General features: G+C 39.2%; 1 protein-coding gene across 1 annotated transcript in view; it reads left to right on the top strand.

Moving 5' to 3' along the window:
* The window catches only part of adgrb1a (adhesion G protein-coupled receptor B1a), a 134,335-nt gene that overhangs the window by 27,444 nt on the left and 83,497 nt on the right, over positions 1–23,394 (top strand). The window contains exons 3-10 of the mRNA XM_062991273.1: positions 6,937–7,011; positions 11,334–11,438; positions 16,403–16,567; positions 16,782–17,111; positions 17,197–17,298; positions 19,258–19,364; positions 21,360–21,554; positions 21,664–21,732. Coding sequence (XP_062847343.1) covers positions 6,937–7,011; positions 11,334–11,438; positions 16,403–16,567; positions 16,782–17,111; positions 17,197–17,298; positions 19,258–19,364; positions 21,360–21,554; positions 21,664–21,732 — 1,148 coding nt within the window. The remainder of the gene's footprint in view (positions 1–6,936; positions 7,012–11,333; positions 11,439–16,402; positions 16,568–16,781; positions 17,112–17,196; positions 17,299–19,257; positions 19,365–21,359; positions 21,555–21,663; positions 21,733–23,394) is intronic.

The raw sequence follows: 23,394 nt of genomic DNA, 5'->3' as shown, positions 1-23,394 counted from the left end.
CTAGTAATGTTCATACTGGTGGTGTAGACATGAAAATACATGCATTTCTCATAGTGTGGTGGTTCTATCACTACGATTCAACTAATTTATGGACTTAGTAGCAGAGGTACACTTATACAATTGTAGAAACATACTCCAAATAACGTTGTTATATTTAGTATAAATACTCTTATTGGCTATTGAATTGATGTATTATTGTGCCCTGTGGGACATGTTAAAGGCAAATCACAGTCCAAATCCAGTTATCAGAGGCAAATCTATAATACCAGGAGCAGTGACAGACACTGGAGGAATCACAAAACAACATGGCAACAGGGCAGAGAACAGGGCATGGACACACTAATCAAGAAAAGGACATGGATCAGGAACAGGACACGAGAAAACAAGATACTGAAATCAGTGAATGCTGGGTAGTGCATGTTTTGATGCTACAATACTTTGCACTGGATAAAAGAAAACAAAGTATATAAAACACATTAAACAGAAGGTATTAAGCAACAGATGTTAACAATGAACTAAAGAACCAATTACAGAAGTGGGCTGGTGACAGAACATGGGAAGTAGGCATGAAAACAAAACAAGGTGTATGGAGGAGGTGCCACTTTACTGAGGAGGGAAAGGGAGACCAGGAAGGATATTACAGGTATCTTGAATGGACATTTATTTGTTATTTTATAAGCCACACCATATGTACACACGTACACTGATCAGCCATAACATTAAAACCATCTTTTTGTTTCTACACTCACTGACCATTTTATCAGCTCCACTTACCATATAGAAGCACTTTGTAGTTCTACAATAACTGGCTATAGTCCATCTGTTTCTCTACATACTTTTATTAGCCTGCTTTCACCCTGTTCTTTAATGGTCAGGACCCCCACAGGACCACCACAGAGCAGGTATTATTTAGGTGTTGGATCATTCTCAGCACTGCAGTGGCACTAACATGGTGGTGGTGTGTTAGTGTGTGTTGTGCTGGTATAAGTGGATCAGACACAGTTTTTAAATACCTTGTCCACTCACTGTCCACTCTATTAGACACTCCTACCTAGTTGGTCCACTTTGTAGATGTAAAGTCAGAGACGATCACTCATCTAATGCTACTGTTTGAGTTGGTCATCTTCTAGACCTTCATCGGTGTTCACAGGACACTGCCCATGGGGTGCTGTTGGCTGGATATTTTTGGTTGGTGGACTATTCTCAATCCAGCAGTGACAGTGATGTGTTTAAAACTCAGCATACCAGCTCAACACACACTAACACACCACCACCATGTCAGTGTCACTGCAGTGCTGAGAATGATCCACCACCCAAATAATACCAGCTCTGTGGTGGTCCTGGGAGAGTCCTGACCATTGACGAACAGCATGAAAGGGGGCTAACAAAGCATGCAGAGAAACAGATGGACTACAGTCAGTAATTGTAGAACTACAAAGTGCTTCTATATGGTAAGCGGAGCTGATAAAATGGACAGTGAGTGTAGAAACAAGGAGGTGGTTTTAATGTTGTGGCTGAGCGGTGTATATACACACTTTTTGGATATACAGTTACTGACTGTGGCCCACCTGTTGCTCTGTATACTTTGTTACCTCCTCTTATTGCTTTAATTTATTATATAAGCTCCCATAAGACCTCCAATGACCAGATGCTATTTGGGTGGTGGATTATTCTGATATTAAGTATTACAGTGACAGTAATATGATATTAACATGTTATTGTATTTTGTACTGGTATAAGTGTATCAGGTACAGCACTGTTGTTGGGGCATGTGTCAATGCCGCAAGAAAATTATAAAGTCGATCGAAAATATAAAGCCAACAGCTTCCTGAAAACACAGTGTCTTAAAAACAAGACTACACATAAAAAAATAAAATGACTTTGAACTCTAACTGTACACCTACACCATGAGTAAGTGTAAGTGTGTCTTTTACAAGGCCAGTAAGTAAACAGATAGTAAACAGTATTTAAAACCATAGCTCTGTTGCTGAGCTTTATTATAACACTAAAACACACAACCATGCCACAACCTTGCAGATGTCATTGCAGTGCTAAAATAGTGAAATATATTATAAAGTATTATAAAGTATTTGCTCACCAGTCATTTTCTAAGGAACACTATACTAATACTTAGTTAAACCCTTCTTTGCTGTCAGAGGTTTGTGGCATGGATTTCTCAAGTGTAAGAAACTTTAAATTTAGATATAGATCCATGGGTTGACATGATCACATTGCATAATAGCTGTCATTGTGTATATAACTAGTCAGATGAACATTCATGCCATGAAACCTGTTCAACCATATCCCAAAAGAATTAATTGGGTTTAAATGTGATGATTGAACAGCTGTAAAAACAAACTTGAACTATTTTAAGATGACTTTTCCTTTGTGACATGGTGCATTATAATACTGAAAGTAGCCCTTACAATGGGCAAATTATCATTGTAAAGGAATGCACTTGGTCAGCAACAGTTTCCAAATAGGCTAGATTTGAATTAGGGGGGGCAGTGTTTCAGAGGAATGGATTTCCCACACCATTATAAGACAATTATCACCAACCTGAACTGTTGACACAAGGAAGGTTGGGTTAATGAATTGTGTTGTTTACGTCTAATTTTGACCTCATGTTGCAGAAAAAACGTGACTAATCATGTGTGCTCTCTTGCCTTCTCGGCTTTAAGCCCTTTTGTTGGCTGGTATGACTGTTAGCTCATGCTCTAGAGCAGGGGTGTCAAACTCATTTTCACCGAGGGCCACATCAGCATTATGGTGGCCCTCAAAGGGCCGATTGTAATGTATCCTGCTGTGATTGAAGTCTGTTGTTTTTCTTGGAGGCCGAATTCTGCATTTGTATTGTCCTACTTTACCACAGACACAGCCTCATAACACAAGAGATGCACCGTTTTCTCTTCCTGAAGCACAAACTTGTTTTCACTTTCATTATTATATTTCATTATATTATAATATAATATAATTATGCTTAATTTTCTTACTTATCTTCTTGTACATTTTAGGATCATGTGTAAATATGTGTAACATCATCTACTGGCGGGCTGTGTCACTTTGCAGGTCACAAAATCAGCATGCATTTTGAAAGATGCAGTTTGTTTAGGATTTTACAGTGTATTTTTAAGACAATCATTCTGCCCTCACTAATAGTTTATCCCTCTTTCCCAGCTAGACAGACAGACAGACAGCTCCCTTCAGAATACAGTCGGTTTATTTTCTTCCCAGCTGTGTGATACACTGTGTGCATCAAAATGAAGTAAAAATACAAACAATAAAAACAATAAAGAACTTAATACAGTACAAGCACACAGCTGTAGTCAAGTGTTACATCTGGTACAATATGAGATTCAACCAAACGTAAAATAACGCTAATGAGTTAAAATTTTGTGTAAAGATACTAATTGCTATAGCAACGGTAACAATTGTATTTAATTATGGTAAATTTGTAATTAAAACGCTGTGATATACTCACTAAACATTTACTAACAACTGAGAATATAAACGCCACTACTTACAGACGATGCTTTGGTATTATACTGAAAGATAATTATTTGTATTTATTTATAATTGTTTACATTACTGATTACGCTACTTCGCGTTCTCTTTGCCGTAATAGTCACATGGTTCTTAGCAAAGGTTAAAGTTAGTTGCCATGACTACGATGTCACCGTTGTCTCTTAAAGGCGCAGGAGTCCCGTTAAATTATAAGTGCGTCTCTGTAACGACTCGAACCATCACAACTATCATACAGTCGTTTTAGCTCTCGCGGGCCACATAAAATGACGTGGCGGGCCGGATCTGGCCGCGGGCCGTGAGTTTGACACCACTGTTCTAGAGCATTTGTCCTTGAGACTCTACAGCATCATATCAAATGCTTTCTTAGGCGGTTGGATTTCTATTTATTTTTGGCCACACGGTTAGTCTGAGTATCTCATCCCGCTTCAGGCAATTCACAAAAGTGTGACTGCTTTTGTCTTTCTGGCCTCCCTTTTCTTTTGCTTCTATTCAGCCACTGCACTCGGTTCCAGAATCAGCTTGGGGGTGAGTCATCTTAACTGTCTCTTCTTACCACCCCATTACAGAAAGACTCTATGAACCAAACAAAGCTGTACAGAGTCAATGAATCCATTAAGCAGCAATGCGGCATAAAAGGACAACATGAACAGGTGCTAAAATTAATCCCGGGCCAGGTGCAAACCCTGGTCAAGGCCCAGACTACTTCCTCAGTGCCCTACTCCTACTACCGGAGAACTCCCACTCCCCATCACTTTGATCCCCATCTACCTTCTCCTAATAGATATGATGAGAACCAGGGTGTCTTAAAGTGCTTTTTGGCATTTAACTTCCAGTCAAAGGTAGCTCATATTATCGTGCTCCTCTCCAGATAGGCACTTAGGTGGGCCACCACATTTTGAGAGAACTCTCCAGACTTATGTTTACCTGTTGACTGGTTCACAGCAAAGCTGTGTTAAATATTTGACCTCCCAGCTGGGAGAAAGAGTCTGCCTTAGTTCCTCCACATTTAACAGGACCACATTTCTTTCGCTAACTATGCTGAGTTGATTACCTCTGCAGCCCACACTGGTGGTAACTCTCATATTATAATGGCTGCTTTCCAGGGGAAAATTTTGGAGGAGTTTAAGGACAAGTTGGCTACCCATGACCCGCCACTGCCTTTGAAGCTCCTATATGACCTGGCCATCTGATTGGACAACTGCCACTGGGAGCATGGTTGATGCCACTGGGCAAAGTCCTTTTGGTGGGCAAGATGCTAAGTGTAGCCCTCTCAGACCAGCTACTATCACCTTCATGACCTGTGGACAGTCTTTCATAAATGCAAGGCCCAAATCCTTCTGCACATCATCTCCATGACAGCACAGTCGACCTTCTCCTGGGCACTACATCATCCTGTAGAAGGCTGTTCTTCCTGTCTGCCTCCAAGCAGAGGGCTATGAAAAAATACATTTGAGAGGTCCTGGTTTTGTTCATCCATTCCACTTACATGCCAGAGCAGGTATCCTCCTTGTGGGCAAGAATGACAGGGTCTTGCATAACTGCATTGACAAACACAGACTAAACAAAATTATAACCAAGGATTCTTACCCCCTGTCATTTATGAATTCTGTATTCAAGTCACCGCAGCAGGCCCCAGTATACACAAAATCAGACTTGTGGAGTGTCTATAACCTAATCAGAGAGGGGGTTAAATTAAAGGTAACCTTTACTACTCCACTCAGGACACTATGAATACAGGGTAATGCCCTTTGGGCTAATAAATGCCCCAGCTATCATCCAACCGTTAAATAAGGAGGAAGTCGCTGGGGTCACTGGCAGGGGCGTAACTGCAGGGGGGGCATGTGCACTGGGGCCCAAGACAGGGGGGCGGGGGCTCAACCACAAGTAAAATTAAAATAACTAAAACTGTGCATTAAAAATACCAGGAATTTGGACTTGAAGTCTATTGTACATTATTTTGCTTAGCACAAGGCACACCACATGAACTTCTGAATGAATATATATATGAAATTTGTTGAGGGGCCTACATTTTTTTTTGCACTGGGGCCCATGAGCTCCTTGTTACGCCACTGGTCACTGGGGTGCTACACGTTTGTCTACTGTGACTACATTCTGATCTGTAAGACCATAGACAATCATGTGACACACTGACACATTCTGCAGTTGCTCCTTGATAGCCACTTTTTTGTGAATCTGGAGAAATCTGTAGCATTGTAACCTCTTCTTGACTTCATGGTTTCCAGGGGTGGCTTGCAATGGATCCATCCAAGAACAAGGCCATTACCATCTAGTCTTGTCCCATATTTGTCTGGCTGTTCAAATGCTTCTTGTGTTTTGTGAATTTTTCTGACCATTTAATAGGAATTTCAGTATCACTGTAGCACCTTTAACCAATCTCACAAAAAAATCAAAACTTGAGTCGATTTTGGTGGATGCTAAAAGCTCAGAAAGCTTTTGACAAATGTAGGCACCTTGTATAAGCCACAGTGAATAGACTGCCAAACCCCAAAGTCCCTTTTGTCTTTAATGTGGGTGCCTCTGACATATGGGTTCTATCCCAAAGCATAGGGCCTGACAACAGACTGCACCATGCACATATTGCTCCTGTCCTACCAGCCATCCACCAAAGAGAGAAATTATGATGTTGGGAATAACTGCTGGCAGTTAAGATCACTCTCAAGGAGTAGGGTCACTGGCTCTGTTTTGTTTTTCTCCTGTCACACTGTAAGTGTGACTGCTTTTGTCTTTTTGTCTTTTCATTGGTTCTGATTTTGTTTAGCTACTGCACATGGGTCTTGAATTAACTCTCCTCACCATTCAATTACAATTTTCATTACATAACTGCCACTTACTGGATTTTCACCTTTCTCAGTAAAACAACCACAAGCTGTGGGCATGACATTTTAAATAAATAAGCAATTTACAGAAACTTACAATCATGTCATGGTCAAAGTTCAGTAACATTTCCCAGTTTAATTTTAAGATATGAGCATTGAGTCTTGGTATGATGCCATATAGAACATAATGCTGTTCTTATTCAGGGTATAAAAACTATACTGTCTTACATTCTAAATACTAAATTAATTAATATTACTATTTAGTACATTGGTCTGTGATTCAGTACATTGCTTGATGCAATCTATTATAAATACATCTTATTTGATTATTAAATTAGATCAGAATGGGCTGTTTATATGAGCACTTAAATAATGAGGTAAGTGACCACATTTCTTTTGAAAAAAAACAGCTGCTGCTTATTCTTTTCTTGTGCAGTTCTTCAGATACACATTATCTCTTGAGTGTGTGTGTGTGTGTTTTTATACTTCACATTAAACTGAGTTATTAGTGTTTCCTGCTGGGAAATCTAAACAGATTAATAATGAGCTTTTCTCTGTTTTGTTCTTAATATAGGCTACAGCCAGTACTTGTCTAAGACCAAGGTTTTAAGCACGCTGAAGTATACAGGAATGGAAGACACCAACACAGGTAAGCTAGAATGCTAATTGTGTGGGTGAATTTGTTAGTGTAGATAACATGTAACTCACAAAACATTATGTAGAAAAGGTCATGATTTAATGGATAGTTTCATGGTCAGGGCCATTTGCTGTAAATGTCTTCATTTATATATGTGTTCCATTCATGCATGTTCTGCATTTACATTCATTAAACATCCACTGCTTTTCCATCTCACTTTCCCTGTTTTCATACACACCAGTGTGCCATACACTTCTAACACAATTCTACCTGTCATTATATTCTGTACTGTTATTCAGACTCACATACACACACACTCTCACACACACATAGACAGACAACATACTTGTAATACTGCTATGACGTCTGTAGGCACACATCCGATGCGCTTTTTTTTTTTTAGAATGAACCCAGCCCCAGTAGAGCACACGGGTGGACAAATCAAATCAATTTAATAACTAGCCCACAAAGCAAGTGTATGTCACAGTGTATCTGCTCAGGCCTAGTATTTATTGGTTTGGTTGCCAAGAAACATGCTTTTCTACGGTAAAAATGGTAGGTGGCTGGTTAATTGCTCTAATACAGACCCACGTTAATTAGGGATGTGGTCAACTAGACGATGATCGATCATTTCAACACAATAGATGTGTGGATGCACTGACATCCTATACAGTCCACAATATGCATCTATGTCATACATATCTTGCAGATGTTATACAAAAGTAGGTTTCATAGCTTTACTTCTAGTATTTTTCTTTTTGAACTAATCTGTAGGATCCTAAAGATGATTATTATGAACCAAGGGACCCCTGAGAAGAAATTAAATATGCAGCATATAGCCAAAAGTATGTGGGCATTTTTTTTCTAATAATTAAGTTTAGGTGATTCAGTCATACACATTAAGATCAATTATAAATATATTTACTTTTAAGTTTGTGGCATACAATTTAGGGAAGGCCATATTCTTTTCCAGTACATCTGTATACCTACAACCTACATATTAATATCTTTTTTAACCTCCCAAACTTTATGACTGGTTGTGCCACCATTAGCAGCAACAAATGAAACAAGCTGCTTTCAGCCGAACACTGCTGTGAAAAACCCTCCAAACAAATATATTTTAAAACCTTTTTCAATTTCTTTCAGTAATCAAACATGGGTGTTTTGTCTGATTGAATATGTTTATTAGTTACATTTAGTTAAATAATTGGTTTTGTAATGGACTTTTCTGTATTTTTATGTTATGATGCAACTGCATGAAAGCAGCCTAGTATGAGCAAGGGAACCAAATGATCAGCTACATTGTGAGGGAGGTTCTTTAGTGTGATGTTCTTGCCATCAATGGTAAAAAAATGAAATCAATCCTAGAGGAGCAAGATGCGGAGAGTGTTTAATACACATGCAAAACAATATGTTTAAAATGATATTGTTTGTGCTAATGCATAGAAAAGTCAAGGCAAAACCATAGTAAATACCTCTTCTTCGGGAGCATGGCATTTCTGTCTTTTGTCTAGGCACAAAAATGACTAAAACATCTAATTGAGTCTGTCCACATAATCACCATTTTTCCTCATACCCAGCCTAAGGATAAGTCTGCATAAATAAGGGTCCTATTTTTAATAAGCAATTTAAATTGAAACCCATGTTTGCCCTAACCCTAGAGTCAGTAAATATTCACCAGTTTATTTTTCAAAGCAACATGTAAATTTTTTTAGCTACAGCCAGTCAATTGAATAAACATTTTTTTATTCTTATGATTGGCTGATGTTAACAGACTATGACTCTGTTTCTTAAGCATATATACAGGGGTTGGACAAAATAACTGAAACACCTGGTTTTAGACCACAATAATTTATTAGTATGGTGTAGGGCCTCCTTTTGCGGCCAATACAGCGTCAATTAGTCTTGGAAATGACATATACAAGTCCTGCACAGTGGTCAGAGGGATTTTAAGCCATTCTTCTTGCAGGATAGTGGCCAGGTCACTACGTGATGCTGGTGGAGGAAAACGTTTCCTGACTCGCTTCTCCAAAACACCCCAAAGTGGCTCAATAATATTTAGATCTGGTGACTGTGCAGGCCATGGGAGATGTTCAACTTCACTTTCATGTTCATCAAACCAATCTTTCACCAGTCTTGCTGTGTGTATTGGTGCATTGTCATCCTGATACACGGCACCGCCATTGGATGCACATGGTCCTCCAGAATGGTTCGGTAGTCCTTGGCAGTGACGCGCCCATCTAGCACAAGTATTGGGCCAAGGGAATGCCATGATATGGCAGCCCAAACCATCACTGATCCACCCCCATGCTTCACTCTGGGCATGCAACAGTCTGGGTGGTACGCTTCTTTGGGGCTTCTCCACACCGTAACTCTCCCGGATGTGGGGAAAACAGTAAAGGTGGACTCATCAGAGAACAATACATGTTTCACATTGTCCACAGCCCAAGATTTGCGCTCCTTGCACCATTGAAACCGACGTTTGGCATTGGCACGAGTGACCAAAGGTTTGGCTATAGCAGCCCGGCCGTGTATATCGACCCTGTGGAGCTCCCGACGGACAGTTCTGGTGGAAACAGGAGAGTTGAGGTGCACATTTAATTCTGCCGTGATTTGGGCAGCCGTGGTTTTATGTTTTTTGGATACAATCCGGGTTAGCACCCGAACATCCCTTTCAGACAGCTTCCTCTTGCGTCCACAGTTAATCCTGTTGGATGTGGTTTGTCCTTCTTGGTGGTATGCTGACATTACCCTGGATACCGTGGCTCTTGATACATCACAAAGACTTGCTGTCTTGGTCACAGATGCGCCAGCAAGACGTGCACCAACAATTTGTCCTCTTTTGAACTCTGGTATGTCACCCATAATGTTGTGTGCATTGCAATATTTTGAGCAAAACTGTGCTCTTACCCTGCTAATTGAACCTTCACACTCTGCTCTTACTGGTGCAATGTGCAATTAATGAAGATTGGCCACCAGACTGGTCCAATTTAGCCATGAAACCTCCCACACTAAAATGACAGGTGTTTCAGTTATTTTGTCCAACCCCTGTATATATATATATATATATATATATATATATATATGATGTGTATAATGTCCTACCACCCCTAGCAGGTAAAATGCCCCTAGCTGTTAAATGCAAGTACTGCAAATACAACATGGCATAACTTCACATTTATTAACACAGCTAGTAGTACACACAATTTTAGATTTGGATTTTTTTTTATCAACTGAGGCCAAAAAAACAGTATTACAGATTGTACTAGTAATGTTTAGTAAAAAATATTCGTTTTTAGGATTTGCTTATAGTTAGTAATTGTGATTGCTTAAAGCACAAAACAATGTTTTTGGACAAAAATGTGTTACAGTTTTTCAGTCACACAATTGTATGTGCAAATTTGACAACTTGTATGGCCTTTAAAAGTGGACATATTTGAGCAAGATTGAACATCATTACCTCTGAGCTATTCAAACAGTCATTAAAACCAAAGGGCACATCCCATAGTAATAATCTAGTTTCTGTGACTGATGAAAACAGTCCATAGCAATGACCAGAATGTCATTTAAATTTACAACATTTAGCAAATCTGTTGTCCAGGATGACTTACAGATGTTTTTGGTGCTTAACCACTATCAGACTGTGATAACTTATTTACTTAGTTACTTAGTAATGAGCTGGATTTGTAGTCATTGTTTGAAGATAGCAAAAACCAGCTCAGGTTTTTGGACAACAGAATTAGGTTCATTTTACCTCCAGGGTATCACTGCAAAGAAAGGCCACAAAAATACAAAGGACATAGCCATGAATTAAACAATAAGGGGGACCAAACCTACTGGAATTGAGGAAGGGGTATTTTAAAACATTACTGCCATATTAAAAACTAATTGGAACACTGACGGATCCTTACGTTATGTAAGGTTAGTATAATTTTAACATCATTATATTGAGGGTGGACATTTTGATCTGAATTCTATATATTGTAATTATGGCCTTGCCTGATACTTTTCTAATCTAATGGCTCAAATGATATACATTGGCTCAAAGAGTGGCTCCAGTTAGAGGTTCAAATAAGGCACAGAGCCTAAATAATATGCAATACTGAGCTGATTTAAATTAGATTTGGATTAGGAAGCACTGCCATATAAATTAAGACACCAATATGAAACTGTTATCCCAAAACCGACGGTTTTCTTAAGATTTGTCCACCCATGATGCATCTCTATTGAATCCTACACAAACCCCAAGCAGAGCAGATGCTGGTGAACAGTCTCTCACAGCTCTGTCCCATAGGAAAGCCTTTTTAAAAGCTAACCCCGCCCCAATCCTGCAGGCAAAGGCCGATATGGCTCTCGAAGCCAATCTCTGCGAATGCTGGAGAGCCGCAAACGAGAGGATGTGGACAAGAGCCGAAGTGGACAGCTGACTTCAGAAACAGGTAAGAGTAAAAGCACCAGCTTACTTTACAACCTGGGCTTAAACACACACACAAGCACACACACACATATTTATGCACATCTGTGTACACATAGTAGGCAGATGTTTGGCCACTTCTGGTTTATACACTCATACAGGGATATAGATTGGATGTGCATGTGGCTATGGACTCACTCGTTTGAATGTCAGTGGGATGTGTGTGTCACATGACGTCTCTTGGCACGGTTCATAGTAAGACACCAGTATGTCTATGAATCATTGACTCCATGGCTCAAAGACTAAAAATATTGTAGGCATCTAAGAGAGGTTGTTGAGCCAACAACTTCATAACTAACAATGACAAACATGATCACGTTGTCTTCATCTTTGCATGATCACCTTTTGCATCTTGATTACAGGTTTGATGCATAGATCACATAGACAGGAAGTAATTGTAAATACAAAGTGACTGCATGTGGTTTTAAGTATTGCATGGTTTGACCATGTTCACTCTGCCCTTTGGAGTTAGAGTGGGTGTATTGCTTTTACTTTATATTAAGTCAATCGCAGAGTATAAAGAAATGTACAGATCAAGCATTGTTATTCCAATAATCTTATTGAATGTATTTATAAAGCATTCTAAAAGCATTTATCTTGTTTTATAAAGCATACATTATATGTTGTAATGCCTGACATACAGTAAGCCAACCTGTAATTGATTGTTTTTATATACAGCATATTTCTATATAATTATAGAATTTATTTCCATTATTTTCTTTTTTATCTGCCTTGTTTTCCATAGAAAAATAATGAAAATAAAGAATATATAGAAATATGCTGTATATAAACTATTACAGTATTTAATAAAGTGAAAATGTATTTGCCCCTCACCCAATGTCTTAGATTTTTGCTAAATAGTTACATTTAAATATTATAGACCAGCTACATTTAAAAAAGGCAACACAAGCAAACACAAAATGCAGCTTTTAACTAAAATATTCAATTTACTGAAAATAAAGGTTTAAACAACACCTATATCATCTATTGTGAAAACAAACTGCCCCTTAAAACCTAATAACCTGTTGTACCACTATTGGTAGTAGAAACTGCAATTAAACATTAGTGATAACTTGCAATAAGTCTTTTTAATCACTGTGAAGGAATTTTGGTCCACTCTCCAGTTCAGAATTGTTTTAATTTGGTTACACTGGAAGGTTTTCGAGCATGAACCACCCATTTAAGGTCTTGCAACAGCATCTCAATGGGATTTAATTCAGGTCTTTGACTCAACCACTCTAAAACCTTTTTGAGTTATTCAGAGGTGGACTTGCTTGTGCGCTTCGGATCATTGTCCTGCTGCATAACCTAATTGCGCTTGAACTTTAGTTCACAAACTGTTGGACAGAAATTATCCTTCAGGATTTTGTGATAGAGAGCAGAATTCATAGACATCATCAGTTATGTCAAGTTGTCAAGATCATGCGGAAACAAAGCACCCTCAGACCATCACACTACCACCATCATGTTTGACTAGATATTTTTGGCAAATGCAAGATGAGCCTTTGTATTCTTTTTGGTCTGCAGTGGTTTGCACCCTGCAACTCCCATTGATGCCATTTTTGCTCAGCGTCTTTCTTATTGTGGAATTGTGTATATTGACTTTAACTGAGCTTGCACTTGTTTAGATGTTTGTCTGGTTTTGTCTGGGTTCTTCCTGGATAGTCATCAGTTCATTCTTGGTAAACTTTTGGTTGGCCTGCCATTTATGAAAACTCTTCACTACTGTTCCAAGTTTATGGTTTGTGTAATTTGTGGATACAGGCTCTTACTATGGTTTGCTGAGAGTGCATCGCCTTAGCAATGACTTTGTGACACTTTTCAGACTGTACATTCTAGACTTTGTTTTTATCTGTTTTTGAACATGGCATCATGTGCTGCTTTTTTAGGTCATCTACCCAGTGCTTCACACTGCCAGACTAGTTCTGTTTAAGTGATTTAAATTCAACAGGTCTGGCAGTAATCATGTGTCATCAATGTGTGGCTAAGGAAATTGATAATTGTCAATTGAATTTTGCTAAATGGTTAATTTAATTGCTAAGGGGGCAGTTACCTGTCCACATAGGACCAGGTGGGGTTGAACAGCATTTTACTTCAATTAATAAAATTATCATTTAAAAAGCATTTTGTATTTACTTACTTGCTTTACTGAGCTTTGTATAATATCAAAAGTAATTTATTGATTTGATAGATAAAAAAAATTGGGAAGGGGGCAAATATTTTTTTTAACTGCACTATATATATAGGATATATATTGAGTGGCAGATAAGACATCTCTATTGTAACTGTACACGTACAATGAGATGTTGTTTGGAGCAAGCCTGTAGAGCCTTCATTAAGGTAAATTATATAAATAAGTTAAACACATAAAACTATAAAATCTAGCAAAATAATAATAAATAAGAGTAAACATAAAAATAAAGTGTCCATAATAAAAGTGTCTGGTGCTGGGAGCAATGTTGCACAGGACAGTTACTGAGCTTGAGGCTGGTAGAATGAGGGAAGGAAGGAAGGAAGGAAGGAAGGAAGGAAGGAAGGAAGGAAGAAAGGAAGGAAGGAAGGAAGGAAGAAAGGAAGGAAGGAAGGAAGGAAGGAAGGAAGAAAGGAAGGAAGGAAGGAAGAAAGGAAGGAAGGAAGGAAGGAAGAAAGGAAGGAAGGAAGGAAGGAAGGAAGGAAGGAAGAAAGGAAGGAAGGAAGGAAGGAAGGAAGGAAGAAAGGAAGGAAGGAAGGAAGGAAGGAAGGAAGGAAGGAAGGAAGAAAGGAAGGAAGGAAGGAAGGAAGGAAGGAAGGAAGGAAGGAAGGAAGGAAGAAAGGAAGGAAGGAAGGAAGGAAGGAAGGAAGGAAGAAAGGAAGGAAGGAAGGAAGGAAGGAAGGAAGGAAGGAAGGAGGGAAGAAGGCAGGGCAGGAGGGAGGGAGGCAGGGAGAGAGAAAGGAAGGAAGGGAATTTTATTTTTTTAACCTCACCTATTGCTAACACATTAATCAAATCACTTAAATCTTTCTTATCTTATTACTTATATTTACAATAGCCTGCACAGGGACCTGACCCTGAGTCTTCTCTTCTCATCCAACTTTGATCTGACCTTACGAATGCTGTTTTGGATGACACAACAGAATGTCCAACAATCTTATAGTTAGCTATAAGCTTATAGTTAGCTTACATTTGATATCATGTATGCAGGCTTTGAGGTGCAAAATGTATAATGTGTGCTTTATAACACATAAATTAATTTCTAACAATTATATAAATACTGAATTAGGATGACTTACTTTCTCAGTGCTTATATGTATTGTAAATGACATGTTTTGATCAATATACCTTTACATATTGATGTTAAATGGTTAAGACATGCTGAGTACCATTCACCATGTACGATATAGAAATGAGCATGGTCTTTTACAAAAGGCTTCCTTGCTAGTTTTGACAGCCCTTCTTTTTTTTTCTACTGGTTGGTTATGACACTTCAATACTGCCTACTGAACTCTCATAAAAGCTCTTCATATTACTGCTCTTCTGTCATCCATCTGCTTATTGGGCAATGGCAGCCTGGCACTATTTTATTGAACAGTCAAGCCTCCTTTGCATGATTACCATTATTTCCTGCTTCTTCAACTAGACACTGTCAGGCCTGTTTTATATTTGATAAACTGCTGGATAGCCACTTTAAATCATTGTTTTGTCAAAATGATTGGACATATCCTGAATAGGAGCATTCACCTTGTTGGCGGTGGATGCTCTGGATATGAAAAGAGGCTTGACATCTTTTCCTAGCAGAGGAAGCCCTTCCTGCATGCTAATCCTTTTTGGCCCTTTTTCCTGCCCCTTCTGAACCTTGCTTCTTCCTGCCCCCTACCTCCCTCCGTCCACCCCTACCCTGCCTCGGCAGACTCTCCTACGGGCGAGGAGTGGTCCCCGTGGAGCGTATGTTCGGCCACGTGTGGCGAGGGCTGGCAGAGTAGGACGCGCTTCTGCGTTTCAGCCTCATACAGCACACAGTGTAGCGGGCCACTGCGCGAGCAAAGACCCTGCAACAACACTGCAGTATGCCCAGGTAAGAAAAGCCCACCCCATCCTGTCCAATGCTCTGTCCTTATCAGCCCCCAAACCCTCTGTGATCCAATGCCAAGTGTTCACACACCATCTGCCCAGTCTCTTATTACCGTAGTTTCAGTGTCCAGCAATTCCCATTTACAAGAGCTATGGAGCAGTGAAGACATGAAAATGGGTTTGACTACAGTTTTGCAGGATATGTTCCTACAGTGCCAAACCTTTCCCTGTGCATAATGGGTGGCACAGCAGTCTTTATTTAGATCAGTGATGGAAGTTTAAATTTGAGCATGCCCACCAATTAGATACACAGAAAAGTGCATTGAAAAAGTATTCATTGCCCAACCATTTTTAGAGCCTGAACTTAAAATTGTGACTACTCAAACTTAAATCTAAACAATTTCTCATTATTTATTTTAGTTCTCTGTTATGGCATACTTGACAAATATTACATTCACTAGTGTTTAGTCAGGTCACAATTAGTTTGCAAAATGAGCATTTTTTTTGTACAAATACTGTATTATATTCAGTACATTTGCCAGGTATGTAAGAATGCACAGCTGTGGAAAAAATAGAGCTGAATACTTTTTCAAGGCACTGTAAAAATGCAACCAGAATCTCACCCACCCACCCACATTAGGAATAGAAATAGCATTTTTATGCACACACATGCCACTAAAAATCCCAAATCAGGGCCTAAACATGCACCATATGGTGGTTTGAATAACTTGAAGTTACTGGCCAAAGATCTGCAGTGACTTTTATGTGCATGCATTTAATTTGTGTTTATGTAGCTATATTTCTGCTGTGGCCATGTGTTTGTTGTGTGTGGCCCGGTGTTTTTCTCTCTATAAATCATCCCCTAGCCGCTCTGATTGCAGTGCACGGCGCGTGGGATGAGTGGTCTCCATGGAGTCTGTGTTCATCCACCTGCGGCCGTGGATACAGGGACCGGACAAGAACTTGCAAGCCGCCACAGTTTGGAGGTGACGAGTGCGCTGGCCCAGAGAAGCAGACAAAATTCTGCAACATTGCCGTCTGCCCAGGTAAAGATCTTTAAATACAAAGTGCCTCATTCAGTTTTAATGATTTCTGTTAACACAATTAATTAAAAACACATCTGAGCTGCTGAGGGGTGGGGTATTGAATGGAGGTTTTGTCAGGTTCACTCACAAAGATGGAGCTTTTAAATTACTCCACAATGGACTTAAGGCTTAGACTCTCCACATTTATTTTTTTTATTTACTTCTAACCTTCCAGTGGATGGCGTGTGGAATGAGTGGTCCAGTTGGAGCTCCTGCTCAGTTTCCTGTTCAAATGGGACAATGCAGCGCACTCGTGAGTGTAACGGTCCATCCTATGGTGGCTCAGAATGTCAAGGTGAGTGGCTCCAGGCACGAGAGTGCTTCTTGAGGGAATGTCCCGTGGATGGACGATGGCAGCAGTGGAGCTCCTGGACAAGCTGCACTAAAACGTGTGGTGGGGGAAGCCAACAGAGGCAGAGGATGTGCTATGGGCCTTTCTTTGGTGGAGAGCTTTGTCCGGGAGACCGCGAGGAAGTACGCAGTTGCAATGAGAAGAGATGCCCAGGTGTGAATGCTAGTATGTCATACAGTGTTTGGGGTTTATTTGTATTAATAATATAGTTTGGTTTAATTATATATTTTCTACACAGAGCCTCATGAAATATGTGATGAGGATAACTTCTCAAATGTAATGTGGAAGAGAACTCCTGCTGGAGACACTGCAGCCGTACGCTGCCCACCCAATGCTGCAGGTATGAAAGCCAGCACCAAGGCCTTTTCTTGTTGTAAGTGGCATCAGCAGTTGGTCAGGACCTTAAAACACCAAGAGCTCTACATGAATACCCAAGTTGCTGTGGTAATGCCAAAGTTTTTAAAAAATAATAATAAAATAAAGGAACCAGGCACAATATTAGACAAATGCAGGCTACATTGCAGTGATTTTGCTTAGGACCCCTGACAGAATAATTTTCTCTGACACATTCTTTTATATGTTTACTGTGTGTTTTTTTTTTTTTTTTTTTTTTTTGCATTTTATTCCCCCAGTTTTTCCTCCCAATCTAGTTGTATCCAATTACCCTATTGCATTATGCCTCCTCTCTACTGATGTTGACCTCCACTCCAGACTGAGGAGAGCTGTGACTAACACACGCCCCCTCCGGCAGGTGCGCAAGGCGAGTTCATATACGGATTAGCTTTGTGTACAGAGAGACACACACATTATCCCCCGTCCTTGTGCAGGGGCCATCAATCAGCCAGCAGAGTTCGTAATTGCATTAGTTATGAGGAATTCCCTCTGCCCCTTCCCTTGAACAACAAGCCAATCATTGTTCGTGTAGGCACTGAGCCTGCCAGTAGCAGAGCTGAGATTCAAACCGACGAGTTTGAGATATCAGCTCTGGTGTGCTAACGTGTTTTACTGCTGCGCCACCTGAGCACCCCGTACTGTTTTGTATTCTAAACTTATTAAAGTTACATAATACATTGTTGCACTGTCTATGTACTTTCCCATGTGGCCTATATATATGCCAAAGGAACAAAAGATGTGACCTTTGAGGGTACTGTCCCAGCATATCAGGCTCAAAGCTAACACATATTCTGCAGTGATGTCCATCCTTGCCATACACAAACTGAGATGCAAGTCTTGCATTGAGAAATGTTCTTTTTGACATGATTGACAATTTTCTCATAACACAAAGTGGTAAACCACAATGCATACTTGTTTGTGGAGACTGAGCCATTAATGGATTCTCTCTCCTGTTAGCAAGTCACCTACATATTGTGGAATGTGTCAAAACTGTGCAACTTTAACATTTTATAAACTTTATTCCTTTGTTTTGCCCCGTCCTAACTTTTTTGAGTGTGTTCCAGGCATTACATTTAAAGTTTGCTTAAATTTACAAAAGACAAAGCATTAAAAGTAATTTCTTTGTACCTTTGTCAATGAGATGAATGTTCAAGAGATTTATGTTCAGATACTTTTTTGATTGTTTGCTTATTTATGCATTTATTCATTTTTTATTTTGCATAATGTCCTAACCTTTCTGGAAATTAGGTTTGAAGTCTAAACTAGCACCCAATAAAGATATATATTTTTTCTGGTTCTCTTTTTTGGCTATGTAGAAACCAAACAGGTTCATTTTAAGCTTAGTCATCTGGTAAAAATTAATAAGACCTTTGGACCCTAGTAAATGCATGTATCTGGGTACATACTGTTAGGTGATCGACTTAAGTTAGAACATTGACCTTGAAGGTCTGCTGTGTAACATCCCTGGCTCTAAGTGTATAAGGGCCTAATTCAGAACCATTGCCAGCTCCATTGATTCTAATCTTTTTTAAAAGTTTGTGTTGTAAAGCAGTGGTCCTACACCTTTTTTGCACCATGGACCGGTTTTATATAAGATATAATTTCATGGAGTGGCAGGGGCGGGGGATTTAATATAGAATAAATATAGAATGGAAAATCAGTGTAAATCCTGAGCTTTTTTTGCTGCAACGAGACGCTGCTACCTCCTAGTGGTGATTGGGGACAATAGCACCCGAAGAGTATTGGAAATTGAATTGCTCTTGTAGCGATCTCTAATTATTTATTCTTTCTGTGCGGCCAGGTAATAAATGACCCACGGACCGGTAACGGTTGTAAAGGACCTATAAAAACGGTTTGCTTTTCCAGACTGTGTTTATGATAAATTCTCATGTGTGGTACTGTTCAGGGCTCATCCTTCGCCGCTGCTCTCTAGATGATGAGGGCATTGCATATTGGGAGAACCCCACTTACACGAAGTGCATCTCTAATGACTATCGCAGCATCCAAACGCTGGTAAACACTTTATTGCACACTAAACTCCATATAGCACACTGACCCTGCACTGGTTATGCAGCAATTGTAATAACACTTTGCATACATTACAGATAGCTAGTTGGTTATTGGTTAATGATTTTCTGAATACTGTATGCTACTTTTTAAATAAATCTGGTAAGTAATCTTGTAAATTTCCTTGTACTGTCTGTGTTTATTATTAACTTATAGTAAATGCAGCATAGACTGGATAGTAAAAACTGTTAAGCCAAAACTATAGAATGGAGTGTTTTAAATGCAGTGAAAACACAGGCTAGATATACTGACCTATCGTCAAGCACAATTCATATGCATTATGCAATGAAAGAATTGTGTGTATGTAACTGGCACATAAAGACGTAGTTTAAATGCCATTGCAAGATGCAAATTGTGCCTCTTTTGTTCATGCATTTGCAGATGATAAAACATAAAAGATCATTACAGAATATTACTGCTATTTTTTTCTGTCTGCCAAAACCAGGTGTACATAACCTCAAAAAATAAATACATTAATTTATTTATGTTTTAATCCATAAATAATCAAATAAACAATAATGTAATTTGATTTGTTAACTACTGTAGATAATTCATTATATATTTATTATATTATATGTTTTACTAGGATATGACTAAATAATAGTAATGACTGCATCATCATATGCATCATAATTTCATCCATGGGCCCATAATAATTCCCTGTGCAATGTTTATTACTGTCTTGATTTAAAATTACCATATTTGGAATCAAATTTAGTTCTTTTGTCTGAAGTCAGTGTTATTTTCTAGCTTTACAGTTGATTATATTTGGGCCTTAAGCATAGTGCAATTAGCAGACAGTACCAGGCACGGTTTGCATGAAGAACTACTGTAAACATGATTGTTGTACATCTACAGAGGCTTTTTATGGTTCTAAGCAAAAGTAAACATTCATTTACTGCAATGCCTGCTGGAAACAATAACAGAACAAATACACCATTTAATTAGTGTGAGAAAGAGATGAAATGAGAAAGAGTACAAAGATTAGTGTAATTAGGGTTGCAGAGGGTGCTGGAGCCGATCCTAGCTCTCAAGGGGCGCAAGGCACACAGTAACACCCTGGACAGGGCACCAGTCTATTGGAGGGCAGACACACAAGGACATTCACACCTTAATACACACACACATATAAAGGCAATTTTGTATCTCCAATTAACCTATCTGCATGTCATTGGACTGTGGGAGGAAACCGGAGCACCCGGAGGAAATCCATGCAGACACGGGGAGAACAAGCAAACTCCTCACAGAAAGAACCCAGAGCGCTCCACCTGGGAATTGAACCCAGGACATTCTTGCTGTTAGGTGACAGTGCTACCCACTGAGCCACCATGCATTCCACTAAAATAAACTATTAAAAATAATGTGGATGCGTGCCCAGGTGACGCAGCGGAATATTCTGCTAGCACACCAGCGCCGAGATTCTGAAATCCTCGGTTCAAAACTCGGTGTTGCGACTGGTCGGCTGGGAGTCATCTAGGGGGCATTATTGGCAGTGCCTGCAGCAGACATGTTTCTGCCAGGGCGGGATGATCGGACTATGTTGGTGTGGTCTTCAAACGCTGTGTAAGTACCCTGATTGGCAGATAGAGAGGCACCTGTGCAGAGTGCATAGGTGATAAAGGGTTCCACTAAGGGCTGCGCGCGAGTCGGAGGGGGCGTGAGCAGCAATATACCCACCTCGACTGCAATCAGGGATCCCCCAGCAGCGAAAGACAAATTGACTAGGCTAAAATGGGAGAAAATGCATAAATAAAATAGAAAAAAAAAAAATGTGGATGAACATTCTGTTTACAGTGTTTATCATTAACTTAATTACTAAAGCCTCGTGAACTTGAATACAGCTTTATACCTGTTAGTTTAGTTAAATACCAGTATGACAACCCTTACAATATTAATATGTTCTAATAGTTTGCTAAGAAATAATGATAATTACTTCTTTAGACACGTGACCACTTATCCAAGGCGCAGAGGGGGCTTGTAGGAGATGGTGTTTCAGAGGTAATGACCAAGCTGAGGGAGACATCCAGTGAGGGCACAAGCTACAGTGGAGATCTGCTGGCTATAGTGGACATCTTGAAGAACATGACAGAAATATTTAGAAGGTCCTACTACAGCCCCAGCATTGCTGATGTGAAGGTTGGTGCAGCACAACAAGATTTCACATTATAATAAAAATATAATTAAGATATAATGAAGAGGTTATGTCTTGTTATACTGTCTTATTTCTGGCTTGTTTGTTTTGCAGAACTTTGTTCAGTCAGTCAGTAACCTTCTAATGGAAGAAAATAGAGAGAGATGGGAAGAAACACAACTGGTGCGTTCCTCCTACATTTTATTACCCTATCACCACACAGGCGTAAACACAAACATGATTCATTAATTTTACCAATTCTCAGGGAATTTATTTTAACTCGGAGAGGATGACATTTATGAAACTATTATTTAGCCTGGTCTATATGACTAATGTGTTATTCAAGTTAGTTTCTGAAGGTGGTCTTATCAGTTATTAAACTTTTGTTCTGGGGACATTTGTAAATGTCAGACAAGCACACAGCAGGTGTGAGTCAGTCTGCATGGAGGCTGAGGGAAAAATTTGTGCATTATAAAAAATCCCAAGATAACATCCATGTGGACAGTGAGAGGCTGCCGTGCAGTATATTTGATGTGGGCAGCCAGAGATTTTTAATAATGTTAAAGTAAATTGTCCTTTTATAGGCTCCAACACAGCCTCAGCTGATGGGTACTGCTCTTTGTTTATTTGTTTCAGTAAGTCTCTTGGTGTAGTCTCTGTGGCTTTGGCGATTAAACAGTTTATGCTTAAAATCATTTTTTATTTATTTTTATTCCTTGTCTGTAGAATGTATGCAATCTGGGATGCAGCACCTTATCTGTTCTAAAAGTACAGTTAACCCATGTTTGCAGGCTTGAAGAACATCAAACTGCTTTGCTGAAATACTGTAAACATCCAGGCCATATAAACATTTCATTATTGCCTTAGTTTAAAACAGTGTTCAGAACATTTTCAAATGCTGTCATATTATTGTGGACAAGGTGAACACCTCATGACGCCAGGTATAACACCACATCTGCAATATTGGAGAATAAACCCCATTGCAGAAAGCTTAACCAAGGCAGAACAATAATATAGCTTAAAAATAAATACAATTAAATATGAAAGAAAGAAATAATAAATAAATTAATAAAATAATAAAGCATTAGAAATAATAAAAATGAAACCAAACCATAATCTATAGCCCGACTTGAAAACAGAACAGAGAAGCAACCGAATATCTGGAGCAGGAACACAACACTTAAGAAGTAACAAAAGAGCATGTGGGTGCAACACTTTCAGCTAATCAGTCCTCCTGCAAGTACAACCCAAACGCTCGTCATAGTAACCAGAGACGGTAATCATAAACCGATAGCAACAAAACAACCAGAAAGCTGCCACACAACCCAAAGACAAAACAGTGGCAGAACAGTGACTGTGAATGTCACTACCGTTTATCCACTAAGTTCTCAAAACCAAAAGCTTAAAAAAGCTAGCAGGGACATGAAAATGAGAGTGTGCCATGGAGTCAAGAAGTTAGAGGGCCAAAATACTCCAATACCTTGATTTTAAAGTGTTGTTTCTTGGTGTAAGAGTAATGTTACATAAGGTCTGAGTTTGGAAGGTTGGCTTCTAGAGCGGACAAATGTAAGCAAATTCAAACAAATACAAACAGACACTACTTGACCATGTAAGAATCTATAAATATATGTCGTTTATAGACAAGTGAACATGGTAAAGCATTCTAAATTAAAGATCATACATATTTGTATACACATAAAATAGTCATGATGATAATATAGATGTAAATACACTGTGATGTAAATACTACATGTAAGGCTGCTAGAAAAACTGAGTGTTACATATAATACCAAGATCCAGTGGTGCAATCCGTCAGCCTGACATCTACACAGACATGATTATTTC

The sequence above is a fragment of the Trichomycterus rosablanca genome, chromosome 3 (genome assembly GCF_030014385.1).
Source record: "Trichomycterus rosablanca isolate fTriRos1 chromosome 3, fTriRos1.hap1, whole genome shotgun sequence".
NCBI classification, from domain to species: domain Eukaryota; kingdom Metazoa; phylum Chordata; class Actinopteri; order Siluriformes; family Trichomycteridae; genus Trichomycterus; species Trichomycterus rosablanca.
Note: the sequence above shows the minus strand (reverse complement) of the source record. Positions and strands in the feature narration are given on the sequence as shown.